At 41.4% G+C, this 25,696-nt stretch overlaps 4 protein-coding genes and 1 non-coding gene across 5 annotated transcripts; 2 read left to right on the top strand and 3 right to left on the bottom strand.

The window, feature by feature from the left end:
• The first annotated feature begins 1,041 nt into the window (after positions 1-1,041).
• poglut3 (protein O-glucosyltransferase 3) lies at positions 1,042-7,107 on the top strand. The gene is made up of 8 exons (XM_023988108.2): positions 1,042-1,369; positions 2,675-2,872; positions 3,257-3,540; positions 3,747-3,963; positions 4,061-4,257; positions 4,417-4,611; positions 6,413-6,517; positions 6,644-7,107. Exons 1-8 carry the CDS (start codon positions 1,135-1,137, stop codon positions 6,785-6,787), a joined length of 1,575 nt encoding a protein of 524 aa, XP_023843876.1. The 5' UTR covers positions 1,042-1,134; the 3' UTR covers positions 6,788-7,107.
• A 742-nt stretch (positions 7,108-7,849) lies between these two features.
• trnac-gca (transfer RNA cysteine (anticodon GCA)) lies at positions 7,850-7,921 on the bottom strand. The gene has a single exon. It is a non-coding gene; the product is annotated as a tRNA-Cys (tRNA).
• A 1,725-nt stretch (positions 7,922-9,646) lies between these two features.
• Positions 9,647-13,024, bottom strand: LOC111964276 (coiled-coil domain-containing protein 82). Its single transcript, XM_023988105.2, has 7 exons — positions 12,187-13,024; positions 11,795-12,020; positions 11,608-11,700; positions 11,384-11,508; positions 11,059-11,229; positions 10,612-10,800; positions 9,647-10,329 (listed from the first exon to the last, which is right to left on the bottom strand). The coding sequence occupies exons 1-7, from the start codon at positions 12,706-12,708 to the stop codon at positions 10,264-10,266; spliced, it is 1,392 nt and encodes a 463-aa protein (XP_023843873.1). The 5' UTR covers positions 12,709-13,024; the 3' UTR covers positions 9,647-10,263.
• A 309-nt stretch (positions 13,025-13,333) lies between these two features.
• Positions 13,334-15,362, bottom strand: LOC111964275 (sperm-associated antigen 16 protein). Its single transcript, XM_023988104.2, has one exon. It carries the CDS (start codon positions 15,316-15,318, stop codon positions 13,420-13,422), a length of 1,899 nt encoding a protein of 632 aa, XP_023843872.1. The 5' UTR covers positions 15,319-15,362; the 3' UTR covers positions 13,334-13,419.
• A 790-nt stretch (positions 15,363-16,152) lies between these two features.
• LOC111964277 (aristaless-related homeobox protein-like) lies at positions 16,153-20,016 on the top strand. The gene is made up of 5 exons (XM_023988107.2): positions 16,153-16,426; positions 16,995-17,529; positions 18,517-18,562; positions 19,238-19,542; positions 19,701-20,016. The coding sequence occupies exons 1-5, from the start codon at positions 16,246-16,248 to the stop codon at positions 19,924-19,926; spliced, it is 1,293 nt and encodes a 430-aa protein (XP_023843875.1). The 5' UTR covers positions 16,153-16,245; the 3' UTR covers positions 19,927-20,016.
• The last annotated feature ends 5,680 nt before the right edge of the window (positions 20,017-25,696 follow it).

Below are 25,696 nucleotides of genomic sequence, written 5' to 3'. Positions count from 1 at the left end.
AGCAGGACCGCTACCTCCGCCTTTGTGCAAGGAGGAGCACTGCCAGAGCCCTGCAAAATGACCTCCTTGCATACTGAGCCAGAGAACCTATGTTAGTCGAAATAGAACAGACCGCATCCTAAGCTCTAAGAGCCTGACATTGCCCCGGCCTCTACGGTTCAATGAGTCATCAATTTTGCCCACAGAGATTTCAAATTCACTTATCATTGATCAGACGTCACAGGTCCAGTTTGTCAGACTTTGAGGAGTATGACTCAGATACCACTACAGATGGAGAGTACTACTTGAGCAGTGGTGATTGGGAGAAAGAGTCAATACTCTAGCAAAGGGGGGATGTTTTGAGTAACATTGTGCAAATATTTTTATTTAGCAATTCACATTTTTGTGAAAATTATTTCTTACAGGCCTCTGTATTGTTGAAAAACATGACTAAAACGGGACTAAATCTATGCATTAATTGAATTCATATTTTAGGCAACAATCACATCTCTACTGTTGCAGGGCTCTATGCTTTTTTACAAGTTGAAAAATGTTTGCAAACACAAATAAATTGAAGAGCACAATGAAAAATATTTGAGGTAATAAAACTAGAATCTTACATTTTTCTAGTTTCACTGGTGCTCCTAAATAAAAATTCCAGGTCGCACAGCTAGATGTTTAAGCGCATATGCGAGTAAAATGCTCGCACCGTAGAGCCCTGCGTTGCACATATAAGCACAGTTAATATTTTTGTTTAAATATTTTTTGTTAAGCCTATGTACTGTTGCTTTGCGTAAGCGGAACTAAAGTATGGATCCCAGTGGACTACACCGAGGATATTTTCATGGTACATTCACAGTCTGGAAAAAAGTTCGAGTGACATTAAACGAATCTTGTTTAATTAAAAGCGTGTAATATACGGTATTCTTCTGTAATATCCAATCGATAATTGGTCTGTGTAAACAAATGCTTTTTCCTGTGCGTATTTCATCAAAATTCCTCAATACCCACGAGTCCATACATCGTCCAATCACACTCCGCCAAATCAAAACTTCACCCCCGATCTCCACCCTTTTCTGAAGACGAGATGCTGCCTACATAATTGGTACCCTAAAAATATATATTAGTTTGCTAGTCTACTTTTAGAAATTAACTATGACGCGTAAAGATAATCTACTCATCCCTATACGGAGTTTATTTCCGTTAGTTTGTATAGTTTTAATATTATCCACATGTTGTAGTGACTTTCCGTGTTGTCAAGCTAGTGAAGTCGGTCCTGAAAAATGTCTTGTTTGGGGTCCAGGGCTCGACCCAAAAGTCGTTTTGCCCGTCCGATACTTCATCATCCAGACTGTCAACTCAGCTGGGGAAAACTTCACCCTCTCTCCAGGTAAGTGTTGATAAACTGCAGAATTACCTCAAATCAATGGGCGCAACCGACTGAAGACGAAAGTTGAGTGACGTCGGGGGAGGTGCATCTGCGACAGCCGAAAGTAATGTGGTTTTCCAAAGCAAGGCTCAGATCAATATTTTATTTAACTAGGCAAGTCAGTTAAGAACAAATTCTTATTTTTAAGACAGATTTTTACCTTGGGATTCAATCTAGCAACCTTTCGGTCACTGGCCCAACGCGCCAACCACTAGGCTACCTGCCGCCTCAAGAAATGCAGTGTTGTCATTGTTTATGTCAGCGTTGCCATTGTTTATAAAATGTTTTCTTTATGTCGAAAAAACATTTATCCAACACCAATATCACACACTCGCAACCTGGAATCACATGTGTGCAATCAATTAGTGAGGGAGAGCCTCAATCACATGTAGCCTCATTCTCTGTAGGCTACACATGAATTGTAGCAAATTGGTTTCTGTTTCTTTCGCGTGGGTCAAGTAAAAACACCCTAATGATTGCTTGACAATAGCGCCTCCCACAATGCAGGTGATGGCTGCAGGATGAAATTGGTGAAGAGCAACTGCAGAAATTTGAAGTCAACTTCATGACCTTTGATCTCATGATTTTTGTAAGGTTCATGCAGTGCATAGTCACTTTAACTCAACCTACATGTACATATTACCTCAGCTAACCGGTGCCCCCTGTATATAGCCTTTCTACTGTTATTTTACTGCTGCTCTTTAATTATTTGTTTTAAAAATGTTTTAACTGATCTGTTTTTTACTTATACTTATTTTTCTTAAAACTGCATTGTTGGTTAATGGCTTGTAAGTAAGCAGTGGACATGTAGACGCAAGTCAGACAATTTTTATCCCAGAATGCAACACACTTTGAAAGGCTGTGAACAACGATAGTCACCGACTTGACAAAAGTGATCCGGTCGAACGCACCCAATTATTTCATATCTGTTGGATGTTCATCCCTTATCAAAGATCTCTTTTGGGAAACGTTTTAGCAACCCATCCTTTTTAAGGCATTTTACCCCAATATCAATTGAGATCTCATATACAATGGGGAGTTTGTCATCTACCAAATACATGTTTTTGTTGCTCTAGCCAATGTTTTATTGCTGCACAAAATCAAACTCTTAAACAGTGTCCATGATTGGGGACCCTTTTATTCCCCCAGTTAGCTTAGTCTTTGCAGACTGAAAATTACTCCATCTCTAATTGACCCTATGGTTACATTATTGTTTCCATTATAGAGGTGATCCATCTAACTAATTTTATTTCTCTTTACATGTAGGTAAAGACTCATTCAGAGTGAAGATTGTCTCACTCTCACAGAAGGAGCATGTCCGCATCCACGTCCCCCTCCCCCTGGACAGAGGAGATGGTTCTTTTCTGATGAGGTACCGTCTGTATGGCAGTATCCTCAAGGGACTGAAGGTCGAAGTACTCTACAGAGACAGTCACGTTGCAAAGTCACCTTACACCCTACAAGGTACCTATATCAGTCAATGGCTAACTTTCACAGATTATTTCAATGAAAGCAGATTAGTGTGATCATTTGACAGAAATTACAAGTGAACTCCTCATCAGAGTACGCCTGTATGAATAATATAGGCTAGATCAGTGTGTCCTCCAATACCCCCAACAGCACACATTTTTATTGTAGCCCCAGACAAAAATACCTAATTTAACTTGTCAAGGGCTTGATGATTAGTTGACAAGTAGAATCAGGTGTGCTTGTCCAGGGCCATAACAAAAATATGTACTGTTGGGGGGACTGGAGCTGGGAAACACTTGATTAGATGGCAGTATGTTGTAAATTTTATCTATTCTCACTGCTTCCACATGATGCATCCCTTTGGTTGTATATACTCAGGCCCAGTCTATCATGAGTACTGTGACTGCCCAGAGCATGATGTTCCCACCTGGCAGAGCATTATGCAGTGTCCTGCTGAGGAACCCCAGATCCAGAGGGACTTCAATGCCTTCCCCTCCATTGACCTGCAGCGCCTCCTACAGGAAGTTCCCCGCCGGTTCTCCAACAGAGGAGGTCTCATTCACTATGCTGTCATCAACAACCAGGTGTACCGTCGCTCGCTGGGAAAATACACTGACTTCAAGATGTTCTCTGATGAGATGTTACTATCCCTAGCCAGGAAGGTAAAGAGTTGCTTTGTGGGGGGTTTTGTGTGCAGGTCTCTGTCCTTTCATCAAGAAGTATGATCATGTTCCTTTCTGAACTGTTTTGTGATACTTTGTCCCTTGCCTGAAACTCTCCTAATACCGTATTTTCAATATAATTGTTTAGTTCATTGTTCTGCATAAACTGAGCTCCCCTGTCTTTGTCTCTGAATTTGAATTGAAAGGTGAGGCTGCCTGATGTGGAATTTTACATCAATGTAGGAGACTGGCCAATGGAAACAAGGAAAGCAGATGACGATCCTGGGCCTGTTCCAATCATCTCCTGGTGTGGCTCCACAGACACCCGAGACATCATCCTGCCCACCTACGACATCACTCACTCAACCCTGGAGACCATGAGGGGCGTTTCCAATGACCTACTGTCAGTCCAAGGCAACACAGGTAAGATGTATAACCTCATACACTATCCCTTAACCTCATTCTGCTTACTTACACCTCATTACTCACAATAACCTTATTCTGTTTCCTTGGTGTCTAGGTCCCCCTTGGGCCAACAAAACGGAACAGGCCTTCTTCCGTGGCCGGGACAGTCGTGAAGAGCGCCTTCACCTAGTCACTCTGTCCAAGAAAAACCCAGAGCTGCTAGACGCCGGGATCACTGGCTGGTTCTTTTTCAGGGAAAGGGAGAAGGATCTGGGGAAAGCAAATCTTGTTGGATTCTTTGACTTCTTCAAGGTGAGGGAACATTCTGAACACTCCAATCACCCAAAGCCAGCAGTTTCCCATTTGAAAACTGATTTTACCTGTGTGAGAAGATAAAGAAATGTTAGCCGTTGTTGATTTAATTTATTTATTCAGAACTGTGATACCTTGAGTTCCCTCTCCCATTTATAGTATAAGTATCAGGTGAACGTGGATGGCACAGTGGCAGCTTACAGGTTCCCTTACCTAATGCTGGGGAACAGTTTGGTGCTGAAGCAGATCTCACCATATTATGAGCATTTCTACACCCATCTGAAGCCAGGCACCCACTACATCCCTGTGAAGAGGAGTCTCTCTGACCTCATCCAAAAGATTGAGTGGGCTAAGGTAAGAAAGGAGAGAGTCAAATCCCCCCCAAAATTGTCACTTGTTACGTAAACAATATGGGGGAAACTAATAGTGAAATGCTTACTTACGGGCCCCTCCCAACAATGCAGAGAGAAAAAATAATAGAAAGATAACATGAGGAATAAATACACAATGAGTAATGATAATTTGGTAATATACAGTGAATTCGGAAAGTATTCAGACCCCTTCACTTTTTCCACATTTTGTTACTTTACAGCCTTATTCTAAAATTGATTAAATTAATGTTTTCCCTCATCAATCTACACACAATACCCCATAATGACAAAGCGAAAAAGTTTTGACATTTTTGCAAATGTATTGAAAATAAAAAACATACCGTATTCAGACCCTTTGCTACGAGACTCGAAATTGAGCTCAGTTGCGTCCTGTTTCCATTGATCATCCTTGAGATTTTCTACAACTTGATTGGAGTCCACCTGTGGTAAATTCAATTGATTGGACATGATTTGGAAAGGCACCTGTCTATATAAGGTGCCACAGTTGACACTGCATGTCAGAGCAAAAACAAAGCCATGAGGTTGATGGAATTGTCCGTAGAGCTCTTGAGACAGGATTGTGTCGAGGCACAGATCTGGGGAAGGGTACCAAAAAATGTCTGGTCACTGAACAGAAACCAATGGCCACTCTGACAGAGTTCTAGAGTTCCTCTGTGGAGATGGGAGAACCTTCCAGAAGGACAACCATCTCTGCAGCACTCCATCAATCAGGCCTTTATGGTAGAGTGGCCAGATGGAAGCCACTCCTGAGTAAAAGGCACATGACAGCCCGCTTGGAGTTTGCCAAAAGGCACCTAAAGGACTCTGACCATGAGATACAAGATTATCTGGCCTGATGAAACCAAGATTGAACTATTTGGCCTGAATGCCAAGCGTAACATCTGGAGGAAGCCAGGCACCATCCCTACGGTGAAGCATGGTGGTGGTGGCAGCATCATGCTGTGGGGATGTTTTTCAGTGGCAGGGACTTGGAGACTGGTCAGGATCGAGGGAAAGATGAACGGAGCAAAGTACAGAGAGATCCTTGATAAAAACCTGCTCCACTGTGCTCAGGACTTCAGACTGGGGTGAAGGTTCAGCTTCCAGCAGGACAATGACCCTAAGCACACAGCCAAGACAACGAAGGAGTGGCTTCTCTGAATGTCAAATTAAGAATAAGGCTTTAACTTAACAAAATGTGGAAAAAGTCAAGGGGTATGAATACTTTCCGAATGCACTGTAGGTAGGGGTAAAGTGACTAGGCAACAGGATAGATAATAAGCAGTAGTAGCAGCGTATGTGATGAGTCAAAAGAGTTAGTGCAAAGGGGGTCAATGCAGATAGGTTTGGTTAACTATTTAGCAGTCTTATGGCTTGGGGTAGGTAGAAGCTGTTCAGGGCCCTGTTGGTTCCAAACTTGGTGCATCAGTACTGCTTGGCATGCAGTAGCAGCGAGAACAGTATGACTTGGGTGGCTGGAGTCTTTGACAATTTTTAGGGCCTTCCTCTGACACTGCCTGGTATAGAGGTCCTGGATGGCAGGGAGCTCAGCTCCAGTGATGTACTCGCACTACCCTCTGTAACGCCTTGCGTCGTATGCCAAGCAGTAAGTGCATGTTAAGGAAGGACATGCAAAGGAGTGCTTGTCAATGTTTGTCAATATGCATTGCTACCATTTGTATGTTTGTCTGCTTGCAATGCGAATGCATTTTTTTACCATTAGGATTTAGCTGTTTTTTTGTGGATATTTGATTAAGATAGTAATGTCTTTATTTTCCCTGCAGGAGAATGATGCTGAAGCACAGGCAATCGCTAAAGCAGGCCAGGCAATTGTAAGAGAGCTGGTACAACCGAACAGACTGTACTGTTACTATTATAGTGTGCTACAGGTAATTGCCTCCTGGGAGTGTTTTTATGCTATGCTTGCCAATGCTAAATCAGCTCATATATTAAGGTAGCATTCTTATCATTGATAAAAGAAACCCGGCTGAGGAAGTTCTTTCCTGTCATAACAGATGTACTCTGAGCGTCAGACAAGCCGGCCGACACAACATCCAGATATGGAGCTGGTGCCCCAGCCTTCAGACCAGAGTGCCCTTTGCAGCTGTCAGCGAGAGCCTCAAATAGATGATCCCAGACGGAAAAAGGATGAACTCTGATCAAAACACTGTGAAAGGAAAGGGGAGAGACCCTAGCTATTTCAATACAGAAAGTGCTTATTAAAGGAAGAATTACTGCTATGATCAGGACTGCTAGCTAAGTGGATGTACCAACATTCATATAGAGAAATATTCCATTTGGAATATGACGTCACAGCTCACTTTGCTGAGCCTGGAATATGACTGCTTTATTGACAAGACCATTATGCAAACATCTATTTCCACTGTTTTCACTGTCCTCTGTGATATTTTGTACTGCATTTTGTAATTGTATGATGGTCATCATGATTACATTTTTATAAAAATGTATATATTTTTTATATTTTCTTATATTGCCTTTGATGTTGTTAACCTCCTGATTGACCAAGATCATGTCCTTTGCCTTGGTTATTTATTTTTTATTTTATATAACCTTTATTTATTAACTAGGCAAGTCAGTTATAAACACATTCTTATTTACAATGATGGCCTACCAAAAGACCCGCTACAGGGATGGGGGCTGGGATTAAAAATTAAATAAATGAAATAAAAATATTGGACAAATCACATCACGACAAATGATACAAAACAACACTACATAAAGAGAAACCTAAAACGACAACATAGCATGGCAGCAATGTCCATTACTATAGATATTCCTTGGATGGGGACAATATAAAACAATTTGTTGGCATGATATACTATAGATTGATTGCTTTTTGGACTCTTCTAAAGCAGGTTAGCGTTTTTCGGCATAAATATTGGTCTGGAAGAGGCTCTGCAGAGTGGTCACTAGCTGGCACAGCCACAAAGTCATCAAATCTGCTAACTGCTAACCATAATGCCTAACCCTAACCTTAAATTAAGACCAAAAAGCGAAATGTTTTCATGAATTTGTACAATATAGCTACGTTTCACTTTGCGGTTCAACCATCTAGCGGAAATCGCTAAATTCTGCCTTCAGAGCAAGACTCGTGACAATAACCTATGATTGTGCAATTAAACTACATATTTGCCTCATAGTTACTGTTGCTTGTGGTCCATCAGTCTTGTCTATAACTAAGACTAAAAATCAGAAAAATGAGGGGGCACCCGGATTTGAACCGGGGACCTCTTGATCTGCAGTCAAATGCTCTACCACTGAGCTATACCCCCTGCGCGTGTAAATGAAGGAATATTTTAACATATATAACTACTTATTGAACAGCACATAGATGACTATGCGTATATTGTTACATTTACGTAGGGTATGCTTTAGTACTAATAGCTACTCGTTCAACAGCACAGATGGCTATGCTTAGATTGTAAAGCTTACGTAGAGTATTACAACATTGACTTCACTTTGGACTGCTTGTGGTTTTATTTCCTAGATAATTTAAATGTTTTGACTAAAGTCTATCGCTACAGTTTTGATACAAACCAAGTATATTTTTCTAGTAGTAGCTCGACGCTATCTAGTTGTGGTGATGTGTGTTTTGTCCTACATTTTTATTTTTATTTTTAATCCCAGCCCTCGTCCCCGTAGGAGGCCGTTTTCCTTTTGGTAGGCCATCATTGTAAATAAGAATTTGTTCTTACCTAACTTGTCCAGTTAAATAAAATAAATATAAAGTTTCAGAGCCTACACCGGAAGTAGGCAGTCAGTATTTGTTCATTTGAATGACAAGACAGCAGCCATGGTGAGCATTTTGAGTAGTTTGCTAGCCAGCTTTGTAACAATTTCTTATAACCCAGTATCATATAGCATATTACTCTAGAAAAGCTTTTCATACTGATCCCATTTCGAGAGGTCAAAAACAATGACCCTCTTGACCTAAAATCCAAGCCGATCCTTTTTCACCTTTGATTCCTATCCTTGTGATTACAAATGATTTTACTCTTTACCAACCAAGTCTAGTTAATATCTTACAATCACCTTCATCCTAACTATCTAGATAAGTAGCTAGCTGACGTTAGCTAACCATTTACCGGTATAGTAGCCAGCTAGCTTTGTTTGGTCCATCCATACCAATGATCCATCATACTAGCTAGTTAGCCAGTTTTCAAGGAATTTGCTAGCTAGCTAGTTACCTTGCTAAATGTACTAAGCTAACAAAATGATTGTACATTTAATTGCTATCTAGTTAGTTTTCAGTGTCTTTGATTGTGTACTACACAGGCATCTGTCTTTCCCACACTTTATTACACTGTCATCTTATCCTAGGAGACTCGGCGCTTGACTTCCTACAAAGGGTGTGTTCGTAAATTCACTCTGGCTATCAACTCCAATTTCAGTGCACTCTCGTCTAAGTGTGCCAGATTGCAGAATAATTTAGGAATTCCTACAAAGTTCCAACCTTGCCCTAGACACACTCAGTGGGAGTGATGAGAGCATCTGGTTTGAGGATGTTCTTAATGGTGAGTATTTGAATACTATAAAAATAAAAAAGTTGCACACACTAATCAATTATGCCCCTGATCATTTAATGGGTGTAGCACCCAACGTTTTGGCACACAGTGGCTTCTTCAATCCTGAAGAAAGAACAACACTGCATGCCGAAACGTTGGTTGCTACACCCATTAAATGTTTTGGCGCATAATTAGTATGCAACTTTATTTGTATAGTTTACTGTTTACTAGAGTATTTGAAAACTGCCATCATTCAGCTGTTTTACAAAGGGGTGTGACTAATGTGGTCATATTTATATTTTCTTGCAGATCCAGCTCAATGTGAATTGATGGGAGAGCCACATCTCAGGATGGAGTACAAGTTGGGACTGATGTAAGAGTCTCCCAACTAGTGTTACATTTGTCTGTGGGTTTATTTCTGTATTTAAGTTTTTATTACATGCCAGATACATTCATATTTCACACTGCAATTGTATGAGGATGGACAACATGTTGTTTAATGTAGTTTTTATTATTGGTTTGTGTTACGAAGCAGCACACAGGCGTTTTTAATAGAAAATAAGCAACTCACAAGAGTCGTACCTTCCTATACTGCAGTCCACAGAGAACATTACTCATGTTTATATAGTCAATTCATTTGAGTTCATCTGTTGTAGCAAACTCCATTTGACATTATCTTAACTATTAGGACAACACTGCTTCAACTTAGTAGGGAAGGTAACTAGGACAGTTTAAAGAAAACACTCAGTGGTAACATTTATTTGATTTACAGCAGTACCAGAGTATTCTGCTTCATCTTTGCACATACAGTATATAACATATGTCTGCACTAAATGTTTTGGTTGCTTATGAGCATTTACTGATATAAAATGGTTGATAAAATACAGGTACAATAGATGTCTTTGTATAGGGTAACGACTAAAGGAGGAAAATAGTTATTAAAAAGCTTTCAGTACAATCTTAAATGTTTACATTGAATGAAAGTCAAAAAATGTCTATATGAATAAAACACTTTTTTCCTAACAATGTGCAGAATAAACAGTAAAACTTAAATGGATGCCGATAATATGATGTAGATATGGATCCATGATCCTGTCTGTTGTAAACCTTCAGTCTAGCTTCTCCTCCTGGAAGTAGTCTGCCTCATTGAGATGGTCCTGGAACTTCTCATATTCCTAAGAGAGAGACATGGGAGTGAAACAGCGAGTGATGGTCAGTAAAGAAAATCAGAGAGCATTGCTTTCTATTCTACACATGTGGAGTTTGGGGGAACAAGTAAAGAGGGTTTACTGAAACAGGCATTAGATAACTCTTTCTTGAACTGTTGGTTAAGAGCTTGTAAGTAGGCATTACACGGTAAGGTCTACACTTGTTGTATTCGGCGCATGTGACAAAGTTTGATTTGATGATTCAATGAGGAGTACTGTCATTTTATGGAGAGTAAGTGGGGTATATACCTCTGAGATCCAGCCACTCTCCTCCAGTTTTGTGAACACCCTTTTCACAGTTTCCTTCACCGGCTCCTCCTCGGCATTCTTTTCCTCCTCCATCACTGTCCGGCAGTGTTGAAACAAGTGGTACTTGAAGTGTTTCAGAGCATGATACACCTCTGTTCGGCTGGCACAAACAGAGCCCACACTGAAAGCCTGTAATTTAGGAAAGACATGCAAGGTAAACCCGTTGTGGAAAACCCTCTCAGACAAACTGCAAACCTGACATTTCACAAAAGGTTAAATTGGTGCAAGGATAAGGATACATAATTATTTGATCTGATGTTGATCTGTTGTGATGTACTTTTTGTTAGGGTGGATTTTATGGGATGCCAACATCACGTACTAAATATGTTCATCTGGGGACAGCGATGGATAAAACAAAGACTGTTGATTTCTTCTCAGATGTAGTACCTGTGTGTCACTGGGCATGAGTTGGTCCTCTTGGAGGCTGTTGAGGTCATACAGTTGCCCCGAGAGACTCACACTGAAACTGCACTGTCGCTGGAGCTTGCATGCCTCACAAACACTCCCATGCAATCCTAACTTCATCAGCTGGACCTTGGGGTAACACTCCACCCGCTCCTGTACATGGACACAAAAACACATACCTCAGTTTGCATATATTGTTTTTTCAATGGAATGGAAGTCTTAGCCAAAGTACAAGCATAGATGTATACAGATCAGTGAATATGCAGCCAATGTTGAATGACTTAAGTTCTCTGAAATGTTTCTTCACCTTGTACCGGTCAGTCCAGCGGCTCCTCTGTTTTAGGTTCTCCAGGCGAGGGAGGATCATCCGCTCATCAAAGTGGAACAGCGACGCCATCATCTCCTGAGCATATCGCTTTGTCCGATCACCGCCTGCTCACAGTGATCAACCAATTAGATTCCCTACACTTGGATGATACAGTCAATTGGGGATGGTGTTAAAGACCCATTATTGTTTAAAAAAACACTTACCATAAAGAGACTTGAGAAAGGTTTCATCCAGGACGTTGATCATAAGGGCTTTGACGACCACTTGAAAGTGATTGAGCTGAGACCCAGTGATGACTAGCAAAAAGAGGAAAATTAATCATAACACATATAGTAGTGGTGATTTTAGGTGTAAACATTGACCCATGATATAGTGTCAGCTAAGACTCACACTTGCGTGGAAGAGAAACAGCCTTTTCATCTGACGACGACTCCTTGTCCCCTGTCTTTTTCTTATCCTCAACTATGAAGTCCTTCTGACTGTCGCTGTCATCTGCCGCCTCTTCTTCACTACTGCCCACCAATAATTCAGGGGCATCATCATTGTGGTCATCATCCTCATCACCACTAGCATCTTTCGCTTCTTTACCTTTCTCTTCTTCACCCGAATCCTGAATCTTTACAAGCGAACAAAACATTGGTTGTAAAACAATGTTAAACATTTCCTCAGTACCTTATGGACATTTTGTGGGTGTATGTGACATGAATTTGCACAATGGATCAACACTTAAAGATACTGCATGTTATGTTATGTCGTTTACATTATATATGGTGATAAGCTACCTCCAACGTGCCCCTGCGTTTCGGGACGCGGGACTTCATCTTCTTGGATAATGCCAGGAGTTGAGACTGGCGTTGCTTTCGTTTAGCTGCGGTCTCTTTGGCTTCAGCAAATTGTTTGGCATTTTGTGCAGCACTCTGGTCCTCCGAATCAGAATCTTGACTTTGCTGTTTAATGCGTTTTTTGGGAACGACTCTCCGTTTGGGTTTGGTTCCTACGTCGCTGTCAGAGTCGCTGGAGCTGTCAGCGAGGACGCGCTTCCGACGAGGACGGGATCTACCTTCGCTGGAGCTACTACCTTCACTCTGTTCTCCACTGGCAGGTGTACTTTCGCTCCCGCTGTCCGAATTCTGATACTCACTCTCTGAGTCTGAGGCGCTGATGCTGGTCGTGCTCGCGCATGACTCCTCGTCACTGTCATCAAGGATAGACGACGGCAGACCGATTTGAGCCCTTTTCTTCTTTGCTTCAGCTTTATTTTTTCGCATCGTCGCGAACACTTGACGCTTGTACAGGCTTTCCATAGTTGCTTACACAGTGCTGCTAAGTTAACAGACCAAATAAAAGTTAAATAAGGTTACCAACCCTGGCTCCCTGGCTGGCTGGCTGGCGTTAGCAATTAGCTAGCTAATGTGAGATGCAGAACATGCTCATTTGTGTAAAATGTCGCCTACAAAACATTATCTATGCGAGCAACCATATGTAAACAACGTTACTCTAAGTTGATACCAAGCTTTAATCTCGGTGAACCTTAAAAAAATGAAACATCCAATTGTATCTCGTGTGCACGTTTTGTTTTGTTTTTGTAGATGTTGTCTGTGCTTCTTCCCACTTCCGCTCTCCACTCAAAAAAGGGCTACTAAAATCATAGCGCCGCACCTGGGCATTCTAGAGAGAAACGACTAGGTTTTCCCTTACTGGCAGACATACTACTTGTGTCAATTCAATTAGTGATTTGTATTAATCATAGGCATAGCTAATGTGAATCATGCAAATAAGGTAATTAAAACCTTATTCATTTATTCATGCTTCAATTCAGAAATAAATTAGTAAATTATAAAACATCTTTAAAATATCTTATTTTATTCAGGAAAAATGGTAACTGTTCTTCAAAAATAAGATAATTGGAGAACAGAATTCTGTGCAAGAATCAAACAATGTAACACATGTCAGCAATTAGAAGTCTATTTTACATTTAATAATCAGCTAAAAATCATTTTAAGCATTTATTAATTTCATGACCAGATGAGAATGGCACCATCTGACCCAGCTGATAATAAGTACTCCCCCTTGTGATCAAAGACTACACTCTGGACAGCATCATCATGGCCCAATAAACTGGACACCTGAGTAGATGCCAGCTCCACCAGCTTAACTGAGCCATCATTACTGGCGATAGCCAGTGTTCGGCCTGACGGGCTAAAGGCCATTTGGTTGCTGGGATGTGGCCCAGTGTCCATGGTTATCATGGCTGCTACTTTCCTCACATCCCATAGTTTGACCACTCCATATGAATCACAGGAGGCAACAGTGTTGCCCAGTGCATTAAAGGTGGCATGGTTGCAGGAGTGCTGGTGGCCATAGAAGGTCTGTGCACACAGGCCAATCCTGGCGTCCCACAAAGACAGGGTTTTATCAGCTGAACACGTAAGAAGAGTGTTGGAAAAGGGCAGGAAAGTAACACTGTTGACCGAGTCAACGTGGCCACGCAGCGTGCTACGACAGCGCTCGCTCTGCAGGTCCCACACCTTTGTAGTGTTGTCCATTGAGCAGGAGGCCACAAAGTCCCCACATGAGTGGAAGGAGCAGCCCCAAGTGGCATGGGTGTGACCATCCAGAGTCAGGATGCAGCGGCCTTGGGAGAAATCCCAGATCTTTACTGTTGTGTCTCCACTGGTGGTGGCCAGGCTACCACCATTTGGGTGAAAGCTGCAGCCAGAGAGCCAATCACTATGACCCTCTCCAGTCATGATCATGTCCCCCATGGGCATACCCCACAACCTCCAGAGCTGATCGTCACTGGAGGAGGCTACAATAAACTTGCGGGGGTGCAGGGCGAGACAGCTTATTGGCAGGGTATGGGCCTTCAGTGAGTTGGTGAAGCGGAATCCAGATGCTTTGGGGCAGTGTGAGGCCAGGGCTTTAATTTGGCCTAAGTAGGGGTTCACACGGCTGCTGACAGGAAACTCTGAGTCTTTCGGGTGTTTCTGAGCTGTGTTTTTAGTTGGGTCTTTGTCTTGGTCATAGAGGGCAATTCCATCATTCTGTAGCTGGACTCCTTTCCCAGACTTACTCTGATATTTCTCCTGTTGTGGGGGCAGACCTGTGTCTCTGTTGGCTGAGCGGATTGTAGATGAGGAATGTACATTACACAGGGTGGCTTCCAGGCTGTTGGCCTGGCCACATGCTCTGTCCCTCTCTAAACTGATGAGCATCTTCTGTTTCAGCGCCACTTGGTACTTATCACTCAACTGCTTCAGTGCAGGCTCATATGACCCATAGTGCTTCTTCAGTCGTTTGATGTCTTCAACAAGCCTGTTCTTTTCTTGGACAACACGCTTATGCTGCAGACGATGGAAATCCCTCTCTTTCTGAAGCTTGACCAGTGTTTCGCTAGCTTTGGAAGCTGCCTGCCTGTAGCTGTCCCGCTCTCTCTGTACATTCTTCAGCTCGTTGTCTAGAAGTTGGTTGTGTGTATACGCGTCAGGCACAAACTCCACTAGCTCGGTTTTCAACAACCCCCTCTGCTCCATTTCGTACCACTCTGCTTGGAAACAATCCAAAGTTCTGCTCATGCCCATTTTGACAAGGAAGTTGCGGAGAAAGTCGTCCACCACTTCTGGAATGTGGGAGACGGGTTGCTTAGCTGAGCTGAGCCTCTGTAACACTGACCCCGTTCCATCTGAAGCATCGCGCAATGCTCTTACCGCGGCCTCCAAATCCTCATCATCCCCCTCTGCCATGCTCCTTTCTTCATCGGCCAGAACTTCCTCATATTGATAATCGTCGTCTGAGTCATCTGGTATCAACACCTTTTCGAGGTAATATGGCCCATCGACGGATTCTTGCGCTGTTTCATTTTTCGCAGCCATTCTACCAACAACCGCTTTCTTGGTTTGTTTACCCGTCTCCATGGTCACACATTCTCGAACGCTGAGAGTTTAAACATCCTGTTTGCCAAGTGTCTATGAAAATTGATAAGCCATTCAAACCTACAGGCCAGAGAAATGTGAGTGATTTTCAATCAAAAAAAAAATTACATCTATTTTTTCCCCCAATCCTTTATTCCTCAACTACAACAATTACGCAGGAGTGCGTAAAATAGACAGAAACACACAATATCTAATGCTATTGCCATTGATTTGAATGCATTCAATGTGATAAAAAAAAGGTAATTATATAGCTAGGCCTACCTGTGTACTTCATGCCAAATTGCCAATAAAGAGAGCGAGAAATAGAAAGGGAGCGAACGAGAGAGAAAACGAAAACTGCGTTCGTTTCCTAACCTGCAATGGCAAAACAATTACAGCAGGTGGCATATTCAATTCACGGTTGACGTTATAGCACTACTCAATGACACACACCTTAGCACTGATCGCTGCACATTAAAACGTCAGTCCCCCTATATAACCTGTCCTATAATAACCTATATCCTACCTATAGGTTATTGTTCTTCCTTACCTAGGTCTATAACACAATTTTATCCATATGTCAAAGTGTCTGATCTAAACGTGCGTAAGAATTTAAATGATAAGGGTTTTAATAGCCTAACATCGAAACGTATGGCAACAGCTCTTTAAAAAAGTAAGCTGTGATCTGGCTGGTTCTTGAAATTGAACTTGACTGACAATCGGGGGCTATTATGCTTATTTTTTCAGCTGGCAACCAATAGGAAGCCTAGAACACGTGGATGCGACAGATTTGGGACTGTGACAAGTAAAGTAGCCTTCAGATGTCAGTGTAGACGGGGGATGAGAGAGGGGAGGCAGCGCGGTTGACGAACATACTTTTACGCAGTCAAGCTCAGTCCGGACAAGAGGCTCACCTGTGCGGCGAAAAACATGAGCCATCCAAGTGAGAAAGATGCTTCTGACACAACCGAGAGTAAACCTAAATCCCCCATGCTCTCTTACTGCATCGAAAGCATACTCGGCCGGAGAAGTCCTCTCAAAGTCAGACTCACAGGAATGCAAAGTTTACCAGTGCTGGCTGGGAGAGTGGAGCATAATGCGTCTTTGGAAGGTAATATGTTGTTGGTTGACTTTCTCTGTAACACCTTGCACCCTACTCTGGGCGCAATATGCAATTAAATAATAGATGTCCAAATGTAAACATGTCCAACTGTATATTGCATTTGCAGCTAATGGTTAAGATATAGCCCGTGCTTGACTTGGACTGAAATAGATTCCGGTACTCATTTTGGGTGCCGGTAATGTTTATACAGTATTTAGGTGCAGGAGCTCCACGATACGTTTGAGCTAATAGTCTAAAAGAGGAACAGGAGCTCAAGCAGTAAAACCTGAGGTGCCGGTAGGCCTACTCAGCTCCCGCCCATGTCAAGCACTGGATATAGCGTTCAAAACGCATACGAACAAAACAACATGAGACACAAAAAAAATAGGTTTGAGTTTTAAGATTAAAATTTGTGCAGCCTGCCCTTTGCATTTAACTTAAATTTCATTAGACCCGCCTATGGGTTTTTAGAGAAGACTAGCCTATACAGGGCTATATAATAGTCTTATTAAACATATTGCATATTACGCTGTTGATTATTTATAAGTTCCTTAAAATAAACGGTCTGCCTTCACAGCCTCTCAGACAGATGCCGACATACACCTGCCCACCAAGTTGCGGCGTCTATATGGCCCAGCGGGGAAGTTCATGGACTCCAGTCGCGGAATTCGCGAGCATGAGGAGCAAAAAGATAGGGAGAGTCCTCTAGACAAAGCCCACGAAATTCTGAAAATCACTCAGGCGCCACAAGTTAACATCAGCCGCAGTAAATCATACAGGGAGAACGCGTCCCACAGTCCGACCGAGGAAGTACAGAACCTCGGGCGAGGGAAAGAGGGGCAGGGTGAACTTGGCGCCCCAAAGTTCGAGGACACTGGCAAGGAGCGCATCTGCGAAGACGTAGAAACGTCCCCAAAGAACGGGGAGAGTTTGCACATCGATGGAGATGTAAAAGATAGCGAGGACAACGTGTGCCTTTCAGCTGGCAGTGACTCAGAGGAGGGGATGCTAAAGCGAAAACAGAGGAGATACAGGACTACGTTTACAAGTTATCAACTTGAGGAGCTGGAGAGAGCTTTCCAGAAGACGCACTACCCGGATGTGTTCACGAGGTAGAATTCTCATGTGCCAGCACTTTTTTTAATCAGTTATTTTAACACTATCAAAATGTTAATCTGTTGCATATATGGCTAGGCCTATGGTTATGAAAATAAAATAAAAATTGAGCTTTCAGTTTGTGATAACCCAAATTGGGAGTCTAGATATGATTCGAAAGTTAGCCTTTTTTAATGGTAAATCCTTGCATTGAGGTGATCAACATATAAATGAACATTGTTTGGCTAAGAAATGTAAGAATATCAAACATTTATTATCATTTATAGTAATATCAGAACAGTAATATTATTTATTAAATTGTTATGAATTATTATATAACAGTCATATTACGCACTATTAGCCTACTTTTTTATTAATAATACTACTACTAATAATAATACGTGTTGTACACTATAATTCACACATAACAAAACGAAATATTAAAAGATGTGTGTGTGCGAGGAATAGAATACCAATTAAATATTATAGAGTAGGCTATTATATTGCTTTAAATATTATATTCCTTTAAACCCATTGTAATGATGATCTGACAGTGACACACAATTTTTAATTATTATTAATTATAATTGTGAAATATTGTGATTTTTTACTCATGATAATTGTGGTTGCAATTTTTTTTTAGCCTAAAATATTGTTCGAATGTGTTTAAATTATTGAGAGGTCAATTGAAGTTGGCTGCTGCAGATAGAAAGGTTTGTTAAATGGTGGAGCTATTTGTTTGCATAATTGCAACATATTTGTGAGACAGGATATCTATTGATTCAAACAGCAGAATTTTGAAGATTGATAGCTATGAATTGTCATTGTTTATTTTCATTATAAGAAGCCTACACAGAAAGTAAGCTAATCCAAACAATATTTCATATTTTATATAATGTAATTTCTATTGTATCTTTAGGCTTGTATTATTGTCATCATTGGATTTGTATGTTTAAAGCGATGATACTGAATATTATTTGCCATTTTTTCTTCTTTCAATTTAGGGAGGAGTTAGCGATGCAGTTGAATCTCACCGAGGCGCGTGTGCAAGTGAGTCTAAATTATTATTAGTTCATATTTTACATCATTATGACCATATTTATTTTCGATAGCATGCAAGAACATTATATGATATCCTATAAGAATGTGCATTATAATACAAGTGTAAAGTCTATGATAGACCTAATTGCATATTATTGGTATTATTATTATTACGTTAAGTAATACAGTTCACTTTAGACAGTGAGAGGGGAAATTATTTAAAAAACACACCAGAAAACGGAATTTGCTTCAGAGCGTTCATGACTTTATCGTGCACTTAATATCAGTTCAAACAGCCAGTATTGACGTAAGTGCCATCCTCGCATAGTGGTGGCGGGTAATGCGGTTTGATTTCCCATCTTCTTATTGTAATAGTCCTGCATTGATATGATGATGTCTCGCACTTCTAGTCAGATAGACGCCGTTATAGGTGCTAGCTACCCTCCAGTCTGTATGGAGGGGAATCCTCCCTCTCTGTTCTCTTCACTGTCGACAATAATTGTTTTACTTTCAATTTGAACAAAACATGCTTTATTATCATGTCCAAATTACAATTTCAATAAGTAACACATACTAAATAGATAATACTAAGTATGTTACCAAACATTTTGAAATACTAACCATAACATAACTCTAACCCCAACGCTAGGCCTAATCGTTTTTCTTTTCCTCCCTCTATCTAAGGTGTGGTTCCAGAACCGTAGAGCTAAGTGGCGGAAACGAGAGAAATCTGGGGTTCAGACTCACCCCCAGGGCCACCCCATCTCTGAACCCCTGGGTGCAGCACACCACCTAAGCCACTACCTGGAGGGAAGTCCTTTTTCACCCCACTCTCACCCCTCCCTGGACTGTCCCTGGACAGCTGCTACCACCTCATTCCAGGGTCTAACCCACCCCCTCACCAGCTCTTCCTCCCCCCTGGGATTTGGCCCCTTCCTGGGAGCAGCCATGTTTAGACACCCCACCTTTATTAGCCCCTCATTTGGAAGGTGAGCACCATCAGCACCTCTATTAGTAAGGCTTCATCTGATTGAAGTGGTTACTTTGGACTATATGTATAATTAATTATTTCTCACTTCTCTCCTTCCCTGACATCTTCTGTATCTATCTCTTCCAACCTTCCCTATCGCTCTTCTTCCATTGACAGACTCTTCTCCAGCATGGGTCCCCTGACACTCTTACGCCAGCCCATACCTGCAGTAGAGGCCCCAGTCCAGCCCCCAACGGCCTTGTCAGAGGCCTCCCCCTCCTCGCCTGTGGACCGCCGGGCCTCCAGTATCGCAGCACTGCGCCTCAAAGCCAAAGAGCACTCAGCTCAGCTGACACAACTCAACATCCTACCTTCCAGCACCACTGGGAAGGAGGTGTGTTGAGAGACAATAAACCCCCTCCAATTCCCTCTACATGGAGCAGGAGTCATGACCAAAGGAATAGCAGCTTTGAAGTGGTAGGCTATAGCACAACAAGGCCTCATCTTTCCCAGTTAGTTGTCCCAATGTTCTGTTACTCCAGACTGTCCACAACATGCTTTCCTCATAAACTGAGGAAGAGAGAAGAAATACAAATAGTGAACTCCCTGCCCTTTGACCCTCAGGAATGACCCATTAGCAGCCTCGCACAGGGTGCTACAGGCCACCAAAGGAACAGCTCTAGGCCCTGGAGAGGTTTAAAAGGAGAGCAATGCTGTAGATCATATAAGCCTAATGTATATTTAATGTATTGATGATATGGTGCTTGTTGATAGATAGATTTTCGCAGTCTAATTAAATTACTTGGGTAATCAAGTTATTATTTATGATCAATCATGTATGAGCCAGAAGCAAGTTTTCAGGAGGAACATTTTACATATATATATATATATATATATATATATATAAAATTAAGTTTTCTTTCCTGGTTTCAGATGAATCAGTTGACAAAAAACTGTCAAATGGAAAACTTTGCACCGTTGCTTGCTTTTAACTGTGTTGAAATGAAAAATGCTAAATGAAATCATTCTGAGGACAGAATTGAGAGGTGTATTCAACAGCATGAAACAGTATTAACAAGCATGCAAAAGAGAAACAGATGTGTCTCCAAAAATACTCTTGCCCAGTATGGATTGATGTAGCCTAGTTTATTGTCCCACTGATGGATCTCAAGAGCTGGATTCAACTCTTAAACAGGGACAAAGGTGTAGATTAAGGGATTTATATGGTCATATTTATTTTGCAACAAAACGTAGACCGGCATTAAAAGACATTAAAAAAATACAGAATTTATTTTCATATGTGGTGCCGAAGCCTACCAACTCATTAGATTTAGTTTTTCCTCTTGATCTCACGTCTTAATTCGGGAGCCCTACCATTGGCTATTAACTCGATAGCAGTTACCGCGCCTTTTTAAAATATATTTTAACCTTTATTTAACTCTTCTGCTCAATTTGACCCCGTCCATGCTGCTGAACCAAATCGCGTGAAATTACCTCTCGGATTAATTTATCTTTTTATTGAAAATCCCTCGCGTCTTTTACTTACTAATCTCGTCTAATTTAAACGACACGATAAAGCGATTTTTAGATTAAAGGGTCACTGGAAGTAGCTTTATTTCCGTTTTCACCAGCTGGATTCCCTTTAGTATAGGGGCATTGTTACAAGGGCTAACTCATTCCCAACTATCTTTCCAAGTGTTTTCCAAGCGTTTACATCTATGTGTATGTGTGCGCGCATACCCAAAGAAACAGTTCGAAAAATATTTTAAAATGTAACATTGTTTTCATGATACCGCATTTCGTCGGCATCTCAAGAACGCATCTTTAAAAATGGACAATAACCCGATTAGTGAAGCCTGTTCCAGGATGAATAAACCTTAAAAATCGACGGGAGATAACGTTGAATGACTGATCGATTTTGAAAAGCAAAGAATGACTGAAGTATGGCACTCATTGTGCGACTTGCGTTAATTCCCTTGCAGCTCATTCTCCTTCATCCAATTAGAAGACTTTATTTATTAAGCGGTTTGTCATCTCATAGCTTTCCATTCAGAGCAACAAGGAAATCACGTTGTTAAAAGGCTGGGGGTTCCATTATTCCCTGAGGCAGGCTACTTACATATTCGACAATGTCATGAATAATGGCGAGAGAATAATAGTCCAGGATAGGCCTACACCAATCCCCCTTCAAAGGACTATCAGCAACACAGTAAATTGAATTTCATTGAGTAGCCTAATCCAGGCATTACAAGGAAACCCAGAGGCAAGAAGAAAACAAGGAACAGCCAAACACCTGTCATATTGTGATGGGTGGTTGAGAGGCTTTGGTATATAAGCCCCAAAGAGGGAAACAGGCCATGCTGAAACACTCCTCTGAATGCCAAGATGTTTTTGAACACACACAAGTTGTTTAATCAGACTAAAGAACAACAGCACATGCAGGCAATGAAACAATAAAGGCCAACAAGTTATAATTTGGATAAACAGAGGCAAAAAATTAGTAGCCACCAATTTTAAGTTGTCACTGTGCAACGCCTCAAATGCCAGGCATTTTGTTGGATCACAAATTAGTCCATCAATAAGATAAAAATAAACTCACTGAGAGAGAGAGAGAGTGAGTGAGTTTACCCACTCTGTAGATGGCATATTGACTTTTCCCTCCAGGTTGGAGAAAGGGGACTATTTACTCCACCTCACAGCTGTAGGGGAGTTACAACCAAACTTTGACTTACTGCCATGTGGGCAGAGAAGGAGGAGAGAGGGAGAGAAAGGAAGATGAAGGTGGACATTGGGGAGCTGGCTCAGAGATAGAGAGAAGTGTACAAAATATCATAACAAATTATATTCTATTATAGAAAAACATTTTCATTTTCAATAAACTTTCAAATGGCAAACTTTGCACCTATCCTTGCTTTTAACTGTGTTGCAATGAAATGAATAATGAAATCATTCTGAGGACATAATTGAGATGTGTATTCAACAGCATGAACAGTACAGAGAGCACGTGAGAGAGAGAAAAAGTTTACCCACTCTGTAGATGGGTTATTGACTTATACAAATATATATCAGAACAAATTAGAGCTCTATTATTGAATAAACATTTTCCGAAATTTGTATTTAGAAATAATTTAAAACCTTCCCATTTACGTATTCTGAATGTACAAATTTGATGATATCAACAAACAGAGGGGGAAATGAGGTGAATCTAAGGAAAGAGGAAAATATGTAAAGAGGAAAATACATTTGGAAAGAGGGAAGAATAATTGAATAGGGATAAGCATGAATTTAAAACATAATAATCAGTTTAGCAATTAGTTTATATTAAAAATATATACTTTTAAAAAATCCTTTCAAGCGCCTTATAACGCCCATACCTTGGTGACAGGGCTTGTGACAATGGCCATCACACAGCCAGGCCTCATTCCAAGCATTGGACAAATACTGCTCAACTGGCACAGATTGAGAGTCATGGGGGAAACTCTGAGAGATGAGCACATGATGATATCACAAAACAACCCAATACAAGAGAAAGTAAAGAGAAAACAGGGAAGATAAAGAGGAACATTAAAGGTAATCAAAACAAAAGCAATCATGCCATCAATTGTTCAAGATTAGATTTTTTATCTTTCTGATTTGTATTTGAACAATCTGAGGAGTGGAGAGGTAGATAGATCATTCTAAAGCGATGGAGACTGTATGAGGCATCTTTTTCCCTTGAACACATTCACCTGAAAGCACCACTGGGGCACAGCAGGAGCACAGCAGGAGCCATATCACAAGTCAAATGGCATGCCTTACAGCATGAATAAGAAAGATGGAGAGGAGAGAGAAAGGCTGAGGAAAGAGAGTACATTATTTTGAAAATGAGAGCTAAAATGACTTAGCCAAGAAAGGAGAGTAGAAAATAGCAAAACAGAAAGATAGAGAGAGAGAAGAGGAAAGAGAGCGATAGAGAGCGAGAGAGAGAGAGATGCTGTGATAATCTCTTCTACAGGCTGTACAGCCAGTCACAAAGTGTGTCAGCTTCAGTGAGTGCTAACAAGGTGTAAATACAATAACAAGCATGTAATTAAGTGAGCATGATGAAGCTAATGGAGATAACACATTCCATTTGAGCTGCTTATGAATATTCTATTAGATGTTATTAGGCAGCTGGAATAGCTGTTAATTTAATCATCACTCCGAGCAGAGAAAAGTTCTTTGTGCGATTGTAATTGCAGAGAATTAATAATTGGTTTGACAATTGTGCCAGTGGATTCACAATGGTGCAGGGCTCAGGGGGTGGGCTGAGTGAGTCCCAGCAAGACATGGAGCCTGAGAGAAAATGAGCAGAGCAGATTAAGGACCATTTTAGGTTATCAATGTGGTAAATGACATGTAAATATGCATGTAATCGCACAGACCACATGATAGGACATGAGTATGAGGAGTTACAGATACAGGGCATGAGAGAGCGCGGTAGCCGGAGGGGGAATGAAAAGTTGTTCACAAGAGAATACAATCAAAGTCGACAGAGAATCTGTTGATATTAGACATTCAATCGTCTGCGTTTTTTACGTTTCACCAAATAGCTCACACTGTGTTTTAAATTGCCTCCACATTTAACTTGGTAGACACCAATCAGGCAGAGAGGATTGTGGTCTACATGTAGATTAGCTGTGAGCGCCATCCCCCCTGAATCTCCATCCTCTCCTCCTTCTGACATTTCTCTCTTCATTTCTCTCTTCATCCCTCTCTTCATCCCTCTCTCTTCGCTGTTGCCTGTCCTATTCAGAAATCAGAGCTTATTCCTGAGCTATTGAGTTTAAAGAGGAAAAGGGAACAAATGTGTCTGAATGATTAAGGGGAAAATGGGTTTAAAAGGTTGCCATGCATTGCGGGTGAGAGAACACATCTGTGTGGTATCTATGCTTTTGCAGGTCTGTTCTCAGATGACCAGCAGCCAAATCTGTTAGGAACTAAATGACAGAGGTCTGATCAGTGAACCACAGAACAGAGGCCAATCATTAGGTTCTCTGGTCTCATCTCAACAGCATTGGCAGAGATATTCATAGGGAAGAATAAATTAAATGTCCAATTGGGTCACCTTTCATGTTGGAACAAGTTGTGCATTCCATTTTGAGTGTAGGAATGCACATGTAGTTATCATTACTTTTAGCCTAGCTGCTTAAAGTGTTGGGTGCTACATGACTAGAAGGTATTGCAATAAGGTATTGCATACTTTCAGCTATGTGGAAATGTATGAGTGAATCAGTACAACGTCTAATTGAAGGGTGGGAAACGCCATGGAGTTTAACATGCAAATGCATTTTCTAAATCAGTAGAGGTGTGTGTTTATTCGTCTTGATGTGTGTATGTCTGTGTGTGTGTTTTCTCAGAATTATACGTCTGAACTGTTGCGTGCTGCTGAACGGTGGCCCTTGAATCAGGGGGAATACAAATAAATTGATGAATAAATATATACAGCTAACCTTGAATGCCTAAGTGGTGTCTGAAGAACAGAGGACGGAGAAAGAATCATGTTAGCCTCTCCCCCGGAGTCCGGCCTAGACAGATGAGCGTTCATCTATTGATTACACATCTAACCAGCCTCCCTGCCTTTCGCTACAAACTCCCAAAGTGTTCACTAACATTTAAACAAATCCATTCTAAGAGGGTCCCCTTTTTCAATCAAGTGACATCAATCATGGCAACGTGTGATGATAACGATCCTTTAGGCCTCTCAGTGCTCCGGCCCCAGATGAAAAAACCAGGCCTGAAGCTCGCCTTGAGCGTTCCAAACGAGGCCTAGCTGGCCAGCTCAAACACATGCTCCATGTCCCATTATTTATGAAGGGCTATCCTTTTGCCCTCTCATCAATTACTCTCCCTATCATTTCCCAGAGTCTGAAGACTGTTTTCAATCAACACGGGCCGTCCAGGCAGTGTGATGGCGCCCTCTTTCCCGCTGTCTCCTTATCCTGCTCCTAGGACAGTGATTGGTCCAATTTGCATTGTGGATGCGTTCTGATTGCGACCACTGTAAAGTGAGGGCTGTCAAAATGTCCTGACCCGAGAGGAATATATAGGCGCATCATTTATTCTCCTCCCCAAAATGACCACCACTTGAGAAAACATTTCAACTGGCTGCATTGGACAAAATGGACAGTCTGAGGGGTCAGGAATTGTAAGAA

This window comes from Salvelinus sp. IW2-2015, linkage group LG5 (genome assembly GCF_002910315.2).
Source record: "Salvelinus sp. IW2-2015 linkage group LG5, ASM291031v2, whole genome shotgun sequence".
Lineage (NCBI taxonomy): Eukaryota > Metazoa > Chordata > Actinopteri > Salmoniformes > Salmonidae > Salvelinus > Salvelinus sp. IW2-2015.
The sequence above is the reverse complement of the archived record's forward strand: the minus strand, read 5'-3'. Positions and strand labels throughout refer to the sequence as shown.